General features: G+C 41.6%; 1 protein-coding gene across 2 annotated transcripts in view; it reads left to right on the top strand.

Moving 5' to 3' along the window:
• PCNX2 (pecanex 2) overlaps positions 1-16329 on the top strand; it is a 240349-nt gene that overhangs the window by 124626 nt on the left and 99394 nt on the right. For both annotated transcript variants that reach the window (XM_065401279.1, XM_065401278.1), the window contains exons 20-21: positions 1125-1266; positions 6378-6555. In XM_065401279.1, coding sequence (XP_065257351.1) covers positions 1125-1266; positions 6378-6555 — 320 coding nt within the window. The remainder of the gene's footprint in view (positions 1-1124; positions 1267-6377; positions 6556-16329) is intronic.

Raw genomic sequence — 16329 nt, 5'->3', positions numbered from 1 at the left:
TAAGGTAATTTGGAAGAATTGGTTCCTGACTTTTCTGCTTGTATCTATTGAACATATGGTACAACGGATTCACTGTGTCCTCTTGTTTCTCACCATCATATTGCTGAAATAGCTTATTTTATTCTTCTTGCTGTAGGAAGGGGTGTTGGTAGTTCAGCAGGTGGTTCTTATCTTTGAGTCAGTACTGAACCAATACTCCAGTATGGTGCACTTTGCAGTTGCAAATACTGTTTTTCAGATGACCTGAACTATTTGTGCTCATTAAAGAATTCCTGTCACTTTTGCAAGAATACAGGTGTTACTCAGGAAACTTCACTCTGCCTGCCTAATTTCTCCCTGCAATTTCAACTGGATACAGTAGTCATGTCCTGTCTGACTGCTGAATAATATTGTTGTGCACTGTTAAAAGACTGTATTTACGTATATAATAGCTTCTTTGTAAAGTATTTTTGGGTCTTTTGGGATAATAATCCCTAGCTCTTTTATAGTGCTTTTTATCCTTAGATCTCAAAACACTTTACAAAGTTTGACAAATCATTATCCCCATTTTACAGATGGGGAAACTGAGGCACAGAGAGGGGACATGACTTAGCCAAGGTCATCGAGCAGGCCAGTGACAGAGCTGGGAATAGAAATCCAGGGTTCTGGAGTCTTCATTTAGTGCTCTCTCCACTTGGTCACACAGCTTCCCCACTAGGTCACATGAAAGGTGTTAGTTAATTATAAATATTCTTTAATAAATAAAATATTGTAAGTAAGAAAAGTAATTAAAGTGATGAACAACAAATATGTTTATTAATATCATGTCATGTTTTACTTCTAAAAACTTAGCAGGATCTATCCTTTAGTATGTACAATTTCAGCTACTATATGTGCAGCAAAAAGAAGCAAAGTATGTAATGTATAAATATTGGCCAGACCCAGAGAACAACATGATTGCTATATGGCAAAAGAATTAAGGATTACATGAAGTGTCATAAATTAGTGGGTATATTAACTAGTATGATATACAAACTCATGATTTGTCCTTTTGACTTTAATGCATTTATTGTCTATACAGTATTTATATGCTGAAAAAAATAATAATTTGACAAAATGGTCTGTTATCTGGGTTTTTATTTCAGATGCTGCTCATTTAATGTGGTTTGAAAGACTCTATGTGTGGCTTCAATGTTTTGAGAAATACATCTTGTATCCAGCAATAATATTGAATGCCCTCACCATTGATGCTTTTTCAATTAGTAAATACAAGAGACTTGGTACACAGTAAGTTGATTATAGTTCATAGTATGTGATTCATAGATTTAAGACTGCTCACATTCAGACGAACGTTCAAAAGATGAAGCTCATGGCGTATAGGTCCATCAATGGCTATTAGCCAAGATGGTCAGGGACACAACCCCATGGTCTGTGTGTCCCTAAACCTCTGACTGCCAGAAGCTGGGGACTGAATGACAAGGGCCTGAATCATTCGATAATTGCTCTTTTCTGTTTATTCCCTCTGAGACGTCTGGCACTGGCCACTGTCGGAAGACAGGATCTTGGGCTACATGGGCCACTGGTCTGACCCAGTATGGCCATTCTTATGTTTTTTTTATGAAGTTTAATGTTGCGTAATTGAGTCTGGTTATTTGTCCCAATTTGGTTTTGTGCTATTAATGAATAACAATAAATACAAAATGCTATCATTATTGGCTCTGTTAAAGGACAATTCAAACTGTCTTAAAATATGATAAAGGAGATGCTGTTGGTGCTGCAGCAAACATGATTGAGGCTAGAGAGATTTAAATTTATATAGAGAGATTAAAAAACTAAATATGTATAGCATGCCCAAATGACAGCTAAAACCAGGAGATATTATACCAGTCTGCAGGTGTTCAAAGGGTGTAAACACCTTGGGAGTAACCAGGATTAATGAGATGAAATGAGAAATCTAGGTTGGATATCAGGGAACTGTAAAGTTTATTAGACTGTGGAAAAGTCTCTCAGAGGAGGTGTCACAGGCCTCATTACTAGAGTCATTGAAAGCTAGGTTGGACAAAGCCTTCAAGAATGTAGAGTGCAGAACTGTCCTGAATTAGCAGGGATATGATCAGGAAAACAATATAAGGTTTTTCCATGTCTAACCTCTGTGACTGTAATTAGAACTAAATGTTGCTGATCCACAGTATTATAATACGTTCTTCGAAGAGAGCCTTTTGTGGTGGCAATTTTTGCTTGATGACCTACAAACTGCTGTGAGATTCAGTGGTATTGTAGTGATTGCAATGCCCTCTCTGAGCAGAATTAGTACACAGCCTTTTTCAGTACTATAGTGATTTAAATTTGTTAAAAAACTGGCCTGTGTTCAGGAACAAAGATCCATTACAAATGGAGTGTTATTTTTCCTGTATCCAGATTGTCTGGATGTTAGTTTTTAAAATCAGATTATTTTTAACTTGGATGTAGTGAAAATCTATTTGTTATTAATTATTATTATTAATAATAATTTCTCTGACAGTAGCATGTAGAGGCTCAAACCCATGATTCTACGGACTGTACAGACATATACCAAAAGAGGGTTCTGGTCCTAAAGAGCTTGCATTCTAAATTAGAGCTTACATTCTAAACAAACTATATCAACTTTTGTACAGGAGCATACGGCAACATTTTAAAAAATACCTATTTTCAGAAGTGACATAGGCACTTAAGAAGCTAAGTCTCATTGAATGTCAATGGGATTTAAGCTTCTAAGTTTCTTAGGCATATTTTGAAATTTTTACCTGGAATGTAATACAGCTCACCCTCATAGATGTGGTGGTTCTGTAGGTCTAGCAGAACTAAAAAGTAGCCAAATGTTAGTTTGACACTTGTCAGCAGATATATCTCTGAATCCACTGGAGGATCAGATGTGTTGAGTAAGAAGATATTATTTTACATAGTAACTTTTCAGAGTAGAATTGCAACCCCAACTGTTCAAAAATCATGAGTCAGACCCCCCCCCAATTCATGAGATTTTAAAAAGTAATCATATTTGGGTCTGCTTTCTGATAGTTAAACCTTTAGGGGAATGCCACCAGTCCCCAATGTAGGCGTGATCATCTCAGATTTTAAATTCACCCTTTGAAGACACACTTAAAAATGCAGGTTCTGACTGTTGCTCAGAGAGGACTCATTTTTTCTTATCCCATTTGGTGTGGAGAGCTGCCACACTATTCCTCCCTAGCCTCTTCCCTAACTTGACAGAATACTTAGAGAGGAGGATAGTGGGGGATAGAATGGCAGCTACCCCACACATGTTCTCCTTCCACACTTGCCCATATGGCCCCTATGTTCGCTTGCCTCCCTGTATTTCTTCCCTTTCCCCTCACTGTTTCCCACCCTTCACATTCCTGGTACCCCATTTTCCTCCTGCACTCCATGTTCCCAGCCACCCCCTCAGCCTGGCTTATTTCTCTGCACTCCTCTTCAGTCAGCCTCTTGCATTTCATAATACCCTGCAACTCTCTGTCTACCTAATTCTCCCCACACTCCTCTGACTCCTCATGATCCTACCACAGTCTCCTGCCCTGCTGCTCTACACTCTCATTCCTTGCACCTCCCCATTCTCTTATATCCTTGCTTGCCCTCACCTAATGACTAAGGTGTCTCCCTTAGTCCCTCAAGGCAGCCTGGCTCAGCTCCCATTGAAAGCAGTGGGAGATGATGACCATTTAAATTTTGTGGATTTTAAGGCCAGAAGGGACTGTTATAATCCTCTAGTCTGACCTCCTGCATAAAATACTACATAGAATCATGTCCAGTAATTCCTGCACCAAACCCGTAACTTCTGTTTGAGCTATAGCATCTTTCAGAAGGACATCCAGTTTTACCTTCAAGTGATGGGGAATCCACTACATCGCTAGGTTAGTTGTTCCAGTGGCTAAGTACCTTCAGTGTTGAGGGATAATGGCAAAACTGCACAGGTTTGAATACAGAAATTGCATCATAAGAACAAGAAAAAAAATTCAAAACATTGCACGACTTGCAATAAAATCATGAGTTGTTAAGATAGTTGGACCTTGTAATCTGAAAATTGAAATCAGCTTGTATGACTCAAGAAATTGAGATGAAAAATTACCTACCTTCAGTTTTTATCTGACTTTTGCAAAACATATGTGAGGATGAAGTGCAGAAACCGCCAAATGTGGGTACCACATATATATTTTTAAATAATTCTTTTTTAAGAAGTTTCTTCGGGAGGATTTAGGGCTCCCCAGAGCCTCTAGCACCAAACAAGGGTAAAGTATTGTTCCTGGTTATGACATCTGAAATGAAGCCCCCTGGGGCAACTGTGTGGAAGAATCCGGGTGGAGGCAGTAGGGCGAGTGAAGAGCAGTCCCAAAATCTTGTATTATCTGAGCGGAGTGGGACAGGCACCAATCAACTCCCAACACGTTTCCTCCAGAGATAATTAGTTGAAGGGTGAGAGACAAAAAAGGGGGGCAGGAGCCAACGCCAGCACCGAATATCTCTGTCTGGGTTTGGACATGCTAGGTGTTAACAACACCTGCTTAACTGCACCAAAACCTGGTTGCTAGGGTAGAAGGGCTTGAAAGAGTCTCAGCAAAGCAGCCAGCAGGGCTATCATCTCCTGCTAAGGCAGGGCAGCCCTGGATTCTTTGTTTCTTTAGTCCTCTTATTACAGAGGGCTGTATTATCTCTCCGTTCTTAGCTACATACTCTCCAGGAAGAAGAATGTCATGTATACAGTAGCTTAAAGAAGGGGAAGTTACTTTCCATGCCTGTAATTCTACTTTTAAGATATCATCTTGCAAGATTCTCATTCACTTGTCCACCTCCCCTCAGAATTTGGAGGGATGTTTTTTGAGGCAATGTGCTTTTGCAATTTCATCTTGTTGTTCTTATCTGGCTGGATGTATTTGACTTTTCTAATTGCATCTGTTTTTGTGATTTAAAAAATGGCATTGCTCTGTGTGTGTTTTGGGAGTGTGTGTGTGGGGGGGGGAGGGATGATGAGCAGGGGTTGGAGCCCTTGCTTCCGGCACTGTAGGAAACTGACTGGAATGTTCCAGAACCAAAGGGAGTGGTGGTTGGTGGTGCATATTGGACAGTCTGGGGCAGCTTACCATGTTGCCTGCTACTGTCATTGCCTCAAGAGGTTAAACAACAAAAAGAGATCACTCTGAGCTAGGGCAGTTGTACCATGTTTCCACTGGGAGGTTAAGACAACTCCCCCCCCCCCCCCCAAAAAAGAATCCTGTGTGGCAATATCTTTAAAGAGAGAGAATTACCAGAAAGCAATGCTCCCTTATCCTCTAGCAAGAAATTATATGCTCAAAAAACTCCTTTCTGCCTGAAATTTTGTGAATATTAGGTGAGCATAACTATCGACCTGATCAGGAAAAGGGTCTTTCAGTTGCTGCTGTTGTTGCTCTGTGATTTTATGCCTCTCCCCATTAAAATCTTCGTCACTGCCCCAAGAATTTTGTTCTTGATGAACATCAAATCCAACAAATGTTCTCATCCCACTGAGGGGGTGTTCTAAAACGGTCACAAATACTTTATTGTAGTCCCTAGTTTTGCACTCAGAAATCCAAATAAAATTGAAAGAAATCTCTGACAAGGTAAGAAATGAGGTCTTTTGGCATTTCATTCAGACAGTGATGACTAGGCCTGAATTCAAATAAAGTTGGATCTGCATTAAAAATGCAGTGAATGAATGCCACCAAAAAAAAAAAAAAATTGGAATTGCACAAACTGTGAGCCTTAAAATGACAAAAATGCACCACTCCATTTAGAACTTTCTGAGCTGTCAATTGCCACATGCTTTCGCAAGTATTCTGTTGTTTTGTAATTGGCATGGAGGATTATTTTCAGCATTTTACAAATACTGGGTTTGATTCATCACTGCACCAGCCTAAAGTTGGATAACATGGTGATTCAGGCTTATTGCCTGTAGTTAGCAACAGGCTGCTTTCTAATATAAAGCTGTATAAATTGTAGTGCTATAAATTAATGGTGCCAGACTTAAGTCACAAGTTGAAAATTTATTTTAGGGATTTTATTTAATTCTATCTTTATTATGTTATAAGGTACTTACTACAATAATGGATACTACTCTTATAATACAGAATTGTTCCCGTGTTACAGCTCTGTAAGTTCTCCAGAGATATGTAATGCTGGCAATGTAAAACTGTGCTGTTGCAGATGGATTAAATAAACATGATTATTAAAACAAAAACTAGTATTAATATAAAAATAAATTAACGGTATGTGTGTAGATAGACATACCAATCGACAGTAGGTCTGATATGGTTATTCATGTTCATTAGTTATAGTCTAATTGTTTTTGTTATGTTAACTTGATTAGGTTTGCTTTTCCCTCACTCCCACAGCTGTGATATTTTCCTGATAACAATTGCTGGGATGAAGCTGCTCCGATCCTCATTCTGTAATCCGGTTCATCAATTTGTTACTTTGAGCTTTACTGTAATCTTCTTCCAATTTGACTACAGAGATATCTCAGAGAATTTCTTGCTGGATTTTTTCATGATGTCCATTGTGTTTCACAAGGCAAGTTTACAAACACCATTGTTTTCTTGATATAAAATGTTTTTGTAGTTTGAATTATCTTTCCAATGTCACTGCATTGATAAATGGCTGAAATATCTTTTTTAAATAGAATTGTTATAATATCATTTTACCAGAAGCAGGCCATTGGTATCACAGAAAAAAAATCTCAGTGGAGGATAAAACTAATAGTTTTAAAGTTAAATGTATTTTCTGTTTCTGTAGGAAACTTCATATTTACTTCTTTGTTCACATGATGCTACAAAAGTTCACAATTCAGATTTTTTAAGAATAGAGTCATAAATGACTTGAAAGAGGCCTTTTGAGCCATTCGTGCAGGGTTGCTGTCAAGGCTGTATCCCCACTTTGAACTTTAGGGTACAAATGTAGGGGCCTGCATGAGGACTTCTAAGCTTAACTACCAGCTTAGTTCTGGTCCGCTGCCACCATTCCCTACCCTGGGAAGCTTTTAGACACTTTTCACCAACTCCTGGTGAATACAGATCCAAACTCCTTGGATCTTAAACAAGGAGAAATTGACCCTTCCCCCCTCCTTCCTTTCACCAACTCCTGGTGAATACAGATCCAAACCCCCTTGGATCTTAAAACAAGGAGAAATTGACCCTTCCCCCCTCCTTCCTTTCACCAACTCCTGGTGAATACAGATCCAAACCCCCTTGGATCTTAAGACAAGGAGAAATCAATCAGGTTCTTAAAAAGAAGGCTTTTAATTAAAGAAAAAGGTAAAAATCATCTCTGTAAAATCAGTATGGAAAATAACTTTACAGGGTAATCAAACTTAAAGAGCTCAAAGGACCCCCCTCTGTCTTAGGTTCAAAGTATAGCAAACAAAGATAAACACTCTAGTAAAAGGTACATTTACAAGTTGAGAAAACAAAGTAAATCTAAGACGCCTTGCCTGGCTTTTACTTACAATTTTGAAAATAAGAGAGACTTGTTTAGAAAGATGGGGAGAACCTGGATTGATGTCTGGTCCCTCTCAGTCCCAAGAGCGAACAACCCCTTAAAACAAAGAGCACACACAAAAGCCTTCCCCCCCCCCAAGATTTGAAAGTATCTTGTCCCCTTATTGGTCTTTTGGGTCAGGTGTCAGCCAGGTTACCTGAGCTTCTTAACCCTTTACAGGTAAAAGGATTTTGGAGTCTCTGGCCAGGAGGGATTTTAGTACTGTACACAGGAGAGCTGTTACCCTTCCCTTTATAGTTATGACAGTTGCCCTTTGTATTAATTGCATGAGTCTTCCTTTATCTAGTCTTCCTTTGAAAGCCTCTGGTGTTTGACTCAACAATTTCCTTTGGGAACTTAGTCCAATATCTAATCATCCTTATGATAAGAAATGTTTTCCTAATGTCTGACTTAAATTTTTCCTACCTTAGTTTCAGGCCATTATCCTTGTGCTTAACCTTAAACTCAAGCATCTTCTTTACTTTTACAATATTAACTCTGAAGTGTCATGGCCTCTGATCATAGTCCGCTCTCTTTTTTTCTCTGAGTTATACATACAGTCTTAAAACTCTTTTCATAATTCCAGATTGTACCCAAATTCATGACCTGTGCAGCTCCTCTCAAATCAAAAGCAGGTTAAATTGACATGGTGCTAAAATACCAGAAATTGCTTGAATTTTGTCTACACTAGGGCTCCCAGCAGTGCTAATACTGATTATCTACTTTGTTTTGTTTTTTGTTTTTAATGCAGTCACCTATCACCCTGGTATAAGAGTCCTGATACAACTGGGCCTAGTAGTAGCGCTAGTGAGAATATTTTTTGTTTTACCCTAGTGTAGACATATCCTCAGTGTGATCCAGCTAAACTCTGCCACATCTCTGAGAGGGGAAAGGCATGATTCCATGGTTAACTTTAACAAATGTGGCGCAGAGATCCAACAATATAAGTTTGGATGCCAGCTATTGCTGCCACCAGTGCTGTCTCTCAGGGCCGGCTTTAGGAAGTGCGGGGCCCGATTCGAACAGTTTCGACGGGACCCCGGCAGGGATGACTAAAAAAAAAAAAACACATAAAAAAACACGTGGGGCTTGTACTCACCAGGCCGCACTCCTAGTCTTTGGCGACGGGTCCTTCACTTGCTCCGGGTCTTCGGCGGCACTGAAGGACCCGCCGCCAAAGTGCCGCCAAAGACCCGGAGCGAGTGAAGGACCCGCCGCCAAAGACCTGGAGTGCTGCCGGGTGAGTAAAAATTAAAAAGGTGCCTCTAGCCAGGGAAGGGATTCTCTGGCATTTGCCCCCCACTCTGGGCGTCCCTGCCACTGGGCGCGGGGCCCTCTTAGGTGCGGGGCCCAATTCGGGGGAATTGGTGGAATTGGCCTAAAGCCGGCCCTGCTGTCTCTATTCCATGTCCTAACCTGAAGCCTTACTGGGAAAGGTCTAGGTTATTGACACTACCTAGATGGAGTTGGAGGGCCTTTGTCAAGCTTCTCAATTAGCATACTCAGAAGTGAGAGCTGGGTTTCTGGGTGGTAATTGGTTTACCCTTGTTTGCTGCTAGAGGCTCTGGGGAGCTCTAAATCCTCCCAAAGAGGTTGGTTGTGTTGAGTGACATTTGTAAGTACTAGCTGGATTATGGTGTGCTCTAGGGGAGGTGGTAGGTTTCTCTTCTACAAGGAGATTGTTGTTGATCTAGGTAATAGAAACCGTAAGTGCTCTCAACTTTTTCACTAGCTAAAAAGAGCAAGGCGGATCCAGAGTTGCAGATGCTTGGATGCTGCAGTAAGTGCTGCCCTCTGAAAAGCAGGCCCCTTTAGGATATCTCAGATTAGGCACTCAGAATCAGTAGTTACTTTTGAAAATCGCCATGTCACAATTTTTTGTTGAAAGCTGCATATTTGTGGCTGTGGGTGATGTGGAGGTTTTTTGCTGTTTGTTTTTAAATGTTGGCTATTTGAAGCTGTTGTGAGATTTGGAGTGTTAGCCCTAGAGGAGATGGATTAGTGAGCAGAGTAAGAGTGAGATAATCAAAGGTGTATGGTAAATTAAATGTAGCCTACCACACTGTGTGTTTTTATGGGAGGCTTGATATGGTAAAGTCTACAGTATTGGGCTAAAGTTATGTATTATAGACATGATTAAGAGTCTAGCTAAGCAGGGTCATAACCAGGGAGGGGCAAGCAGAGCAGCCGCCCAGGGCGCAAAGATGCGGGGGGTGTAAAAATGATGAAAAATGGTAGGGGGCGCAAATATGCTTGCTCGCCCTGAGCGCTAAAATGCCTAGTTACACCACTGAGCTATAGCATAGGTCTTCTAGTGTTTCCAAATCTCAGTAAACCTGAAATTTCTCAGGTCATTAGTTCAGCAGGTGAACCTGGCTTTGTGATATTTTAAAAAATTAAAATAAAATGGCTACATTATTTATATTAGAAAACCACATGCATAGTTACACAATGGTCATTAAAACAACTCTGAAAAATAGTATTAAGGATGGTATTAATTTCCAATCCTAAAGCACATGTTTTTTACTCTAATTAAACTATGAACTTTTATTAGTTCTAAAAATTGTATGGACCTTTCTTATAGAATCTCATCACTTTGAGGCTAAAGATAACAACATACAAAGATCGTATGGAATTTCTCCACACAGTCAGCTTTAAACAGACTGCATCCAGGTCTATTCTTGAAAGTTTTGTGGTCTGTACATCTTCAGCAACAAGAGAAGCTAACAGCTTCAGTCAATGCACAGTTCAGTAATCTCAATGTTCACAACTATTTTTAAAAAAATAGAAAACAAGTTCTTATTACCACCACCTTTGCCGATGCAGAACTAACTCATAAAATGGCAGTTAGGATCCACTTACTCATTGTAGGTGTGAGGTTTCCACTGTCTGACAATGGAACTCTAAGTGTTATGTCTTACATAATCATTTTGATGATAATTTTTGAGCAGAGTTACTGTACAAGAGAGCATGCATGCTCTCTAAGTGACGCTGCAGTGAACACCTATCCATTTTCTCTTCTGCCAGATGCAGGAGGAAACTACATTTAAACTTGACAGACATTCACAATTTTGTTAGTTGATCCTTAGGCAGGCTTCTGTTGAACAAGCTCCACTAGTAATGTCAGATAGATTATCTCTGAATCTCCTAGTGATTGTGTTTCTTCCCTCTTCCCCCCATCGTGATGCTAGTAATGTAATCCCTTCAAATCAGAGAATTCAAATCAATATGACTGCTCACTGAGCAAATCAGGGCATTGCAGCAAAAATGACTGCTCACAGATTTTATCCACATTTGCAAATAGCCATGCCACTTGCATCGAGGTGATGCAGATAATGTGAGAATTTAGTGAACTTGACTCTTGGTTTGGGGTTTTTTGAGGGGTGTTCTTTTTAATCAACATGAATTTTTCAGTTCTTTTAAATGCTATTTGACTTATGTCACATGACTAATTTACTGCTCTTTTGAAGGCATTTACTGTCATCTAAATTTTATATAAAAGTTGTAGAATTTAAAAGTTTAATATTAAAACTGGTTAGAAATACACAAAATGAGTACGCCATGTTGTGTTTCAAATTGCCATGGAAAAGGAACAAGGTAATGCTTAGAGCAGCTTACTTATTTATTTTTAATAAAGGACTGAATCTTTAATTGAACTAGGATAGGGGGTTCTCAGCCTTTTTCATACTGTGAACCTATATTAGCTGCTCACAAACTGTCCTACTCAGACATATCCAAATGCATCCATTGCAAGTCTTTAAATCAAGATAGGTTGTCTTTTTAAAAGACCTGCTATCAAAGAAAAGTTATGGACTTGATGCAGAAGTTACTGGATGAGGTTCTTTGGTCTGTCCTATGCAAAAGGCCAGACTAGGTGATCATGATGGTCCCTACTAGTCTTCAAATCTACAAATGTATGAAATCACTTCAAATGAGCCACCACTTCTCTCAGGGCTTCTTGGAAGGCATCCTGAGTATCCATCTGACAGCTTATGGGGTGCTCGTGTTATCTGAAAAGATCTAGTTACAAAGAGCTGAGAAAATACTCTTCAATGGTAAGGCAAAGATGAAATGGGAACAAGAATTGAATGTGTGTCACCTTAGACTTCTCAGCATGTGGGAGGGATCGGCATTGAGGATCTTTCTATAATCAGATGGAAACTGGAAGATTATTCATTTTCTGGGAGGGAGGTGAGAGATGAACTATTCGGGGATATTAGAGAGGAAGGTATGTTCTTCCATCTCTGTGACATCCATCAATCAGTTGCTTAACTGAGTTAAGCCAGGGAAAATCACAATGTGGATAATACACATAGTTTACCCCCCACCTCTTCCCACAAACACATCACAGATGGAATACACCTAGTACAGCTCCCTTTGACAGCCATGCAGCTATGGGAGTTGGTATAAGAGGAAGCTGCAACTTTTGGCTGAAAAAGCCAAGGAAGAAAGGGATAAATTTGGTAGTGTGATGAACCCATGAGGGTGATCTCACAAGCAGCCAAGGCCATAAGCCAAGTACAGGCATAATGCCAACAGGGATGATGGGAATGGAAATGCTTACCCAGCACCCTTGCTGTTTGTTAAAGGTGTAGTTTGTGCTTCCCCCAGCGCAGCTGTGCACTTGTAAACTGCTGTATGGCAAGTGGGACCACAATCTGCACAAGTCTCTGTGCAAACCTCTTCTGGAGCCCTAAATGCTGAAGTCAGCCCTGGCACTCACCCTGGAGCTCAGAGCATGAAGACAGTTTTAGTATGGCTGCATTGGTACAGGAACACTGGGGTCCCCTCCTCTCTTCATTATGTGCACCTAGATTTGTAGATTCCAAGGCCAGAAAGGACCACTGTGATCATCTAGGACAGTGGTGGGCAACCTGCAGCCCGCGGGCCACAGGTTGCCCACCACTCATCTAGGATCACTTCCTGTATAATACAGGACGTAGAAGTTCTCCAAAATAATTCCTAGAGCATATCTTCTAGAAAAACATCCAATCTTGGTTTAAAAATTGTCAGTGAGGGGGAAATCTGCTCTGCTTCTGGGTAAATTGTTCCAATGGTTAATTACTTTCACCATTAAAATTTTACGCCTTATTTCCAGTCTGAATTGTGTAGCTTTAACTTCCAGCCATTGGATCGTGTTATATCTTTCTCTGCTAGATTGAAGAGCCCATTATTAAATATTTGTTCCCCGTGTAGATACTTATAAACTATGATCAAGTCACCCCTTAACCTTCTCTTTGTTAAGCTAAATAGATTGAGCTCTTTAAGTCTATCATTGTAAGGCGTGTGTCTAATCTTTTAATCATTTTTGTGGCTCTTCTCTGAACCCTCTCCAATTTATCAACATGCTTCCTGATTTGTGGGCACCAGAACTGAACACAATATTCCAGTAGTGGTCACACCAGTGCCAAATATAGAGGTAAAATAACCTCTCTACTCCTTCTCAAAATTCCCCTGTTTATGCATCTATGACATTCCAGGGTGCAATCCAGACCAGTAAGGGGTTGTCACCCTTACTCTGCAACTTGGGGTGCCTCACAATGCTTTGTTCCTGTAGTTCCCACATGTGCCACTCACAAACAGCCAAACAGCATGCAGGTCACTCCATCAGTGTCTGTGTATAGCCATAGCCCTGGTCCAGCAATTCTGACCTCAGCAGCCTGTCTGCAAACACCGCTGCATTCTGCCTTCCAGTAGCCTTGGCTACTATTTGCAGGATGACCCCAACACACTCCCAGTCTTGGATTCTCTCTCCCCTGCCCCAAACCTGTGTTCTGCACTGTCCAGCCCTCTCCTGGAGTCCAAATATATTAGATTCATTGCCCCTTTAAGGGGATCAACATACAACAGTCTGCTACCTTAAATGAAGTTACCCAAACAGTTGGCAACACTGGATTCGTTTTAATTAAAGAATAAAACAAACAAGTTTATTTAACTATAAAAAGAGTTTTAAGTGAGTTCAAGTATAAATAGGGCCCTACCAAATTACGGCTATGAAAACGCGTCACAGATCGTGAAATCTGGTCTCCCCTGTGAAATCTGATCTTTTGTATACTTTTACCTTATACTATACAGATTTCACAGGGGAAACCAGTGTTTCTCAAACAGGAGGACCTGACCCAAAAGAGGATTGTGGGGGGTTGCAAGGTTATTGTAAGGGAGTCATGGTATTGCCACCTTTACCTCTGCACTGCCCTCAGAGCTAGGTGGCCGGAGAGCAGTGGCTGTTGGCCAGGCGCCCAGCTATGAAGGCAGCACCCCACCACCAGCAGCACAGAAGTAAGGGTAGCAATATCATACCATGCCATCCTTACTTTTGTGCTGCTGTTGGCAGTGGTGTTCAGAGCTGGGATCCTGGCCAGCAGCTGCCGCTCTCTGACCGCCCAGCTCTGAAGGCAGCGCCACCAGCAGCAAAGGCATAGAAGTAAGGGTGGCAATATCGAGACCCCCCTTCAATAACCTGGCAACCCCCCACCTCCTACAACTCTGTTTTGGATCAGGACCCCTATAGTTACAACACCATGAAATTTCAGATTTAAATATATGAAATCATGAAATTTATGATTTTTAAAATCCTATGACTATGAAATTGATCAAAATGGACTGTGAATTTGGTAGGGCCCTAAGTATAAGGCATTGAGTCAGGAATGGTTACAAGAGAAATAAAGATAAAACCTTTCTAAACTTAACAAACTAGACTTGGTTCAAGGTGAAGTTCTTACCACATGCTTCCAGCAACAGGGCTTCCAGCAACAGTGCTGACCAAATTTCAGGTCTGGAGACTGTTTAGTTTATCCTCTTAGATGAAAGAGAGAGAGATGGATAGGGACAGAGAGAACTTGGGGTGTTTTTGCCCCTCACTTTTGTAGTTCTGTTACCCTTTGAATTGTATTTTCCTGAGGGTAACAGCTAGTTAAAGTTATTCAAGCAATAAATAAGGTGACATGGTGTCTAGTGGTGACAGAGAATGCATGCTGTTTCTTTTCACCTCTATTTGCTGAAATGCAGATTGCCTTGTCTCCTGTCTTCCCCCTCTGCTGTCTGAGGACCCTGTTTACAACTTATATGTAAATTGAAGTAAACACACATTTCTTTGTTTAGGACCTGCTTGACCTGACCAGTCCTACCTAATCAGGGCTACGTGGGTTTGAACATGTGCCACCAACATCATTCAGGGGGAATTAATAACTTTACATATAATGTTGCTACACACATTTTACCATGATATTATTGACAAGCAAGTTATTAGTTTTCAAATAATATCACAAAGCATATTTTGTACAAAGATTAGTACAGTGGTGCATAGGGTGTGAATACAGGAGTGCATTCAGTCACAGCATTCCAGGATTGCATTAGCTCTTTTGACCACGGTGTCACACTCGGAGCTCACGTTCAACTGATTATGCACCATGACCCCCAAATCCTTTTCACAGTCACTGCTTCCCAGGATAGAGTCCCCCATTGTGTAAGGATGATCTGCATTCTTTGTTCCTAGATGTATACATTGACATTTAGCCATATTAAAAGACGTATTGTTTGCTTACTTCCATTTTACCAATCAATCCAGATCTCTCTGAATCAGTGGCCTATCCTTTTCATTATTTACCACCTGTACCAGGAAGCCATAATTTGGCTCTTAGGGTATGTCTACACTACGAGAGTAGTTCGATTTTAGTTAAATCGAATATGTGGAATCGATATTACAAAGTCGAACGTGTGTGTCCACACTAAGGACAGTAATTCGACTTTGTCAGTCCACACTAACGGGGCAAGCGTCGACATTGGAAGCGGTGCACTGTGGGCAGCTATCCCACAGTTCCCGCAGTCCCCGCTGCCCATTGGAATTCTGGGTCGAGCCGCCATTGCCTTCTGGGTAAAAAAATGTGTCGAGGGTGGTTTTGGGTAACTGTCGTCATCCAACTGTCACTCCCGCCCTCCCTCCCTGAAAGCGCCGGCGGGAAATCAGTTCGCGCACTTTTCTGGTCAGTGACAGCGCGGACGCCACAGCACTGCGAGCATGGATCCCGCTGTGACCATCGCTGCAGTTGTGGCCGTTGTCAACGCATCGCAGCTCATCATCGACCTTTCACTGAGGCAGATAGAGAGAAATCAGGCGAGGAGGCTACGGCACCGGGGTGAGGACCTGAACTCCGAGAGTAGCACACGCCTGTCTGAAACCACGACACCCAGTGCCGAGGACATCACGGTGGCAATGGGTCTTGTGGATACTGTGGAACGGCGATTCTGGGCCCGTGAAACAAGCACGGACTGGTGGGACCGCATAGTGCTTCAGGTCTGGGATGAATCCCAGTGGCTGCGAAACTTTCGCATGCGGAAGGGGACTTTCCTCGAACTTTGTGAGTTGCTGTCCCCTGCCCTGAAGCGCAAGGACACCCGGATGCGAGCAGCCCTGACTGTCCAGAAGCGAGTGGCCATAGCCCTCTGGAAGCTTGCAACGCCGGACAGCTACCGGTCAGTCGCGAACCAGTTTGGCGTGGGCAAGTCTACCGTGGGGGTTGTTGTCATGCAAGTAGCCAAGGCAATCGTGAAGGTACTGCTGTCAAAGGTAGTGACCCTGGGAAACGCGCAGGCCATCATAGATGGCTTCGCCGCGATGGGATTCCCAAACTGCGGTGGGGCTATAGATGGGACTCACATCCCTATCCTGGGACCGGACCACCAGGCCAGCCAGTACATCAACCGAAAGGGCTACTTTTCAATGGTGCTGCAAGCACTGGTGGACCATAAGGGACGTTTTACTAACATCAACGTTGGATGGCCGGGCAAGGTTCATGATGCTCGCGTGTTCAG

This window comes from Emys orbicularis, chromosome 3 (assembly GCF_028017835.1).
Source record: "Emys orbicularis isolate rEmyOrb1 chromosome 3, rEmyOrb1.hap1, whole genome shotgun sequence".
NCBI classification, from domain to species: Eukaryota; Metazoa; Chordata; order Testudines; family Emydidae; genus Emys; species Emys orbicularis.
The sequence above is the reverse complement of the archived record's forward strand: the minus strand, read 5'-3'. Positions and strand labels throughout refer to the sequence as shown.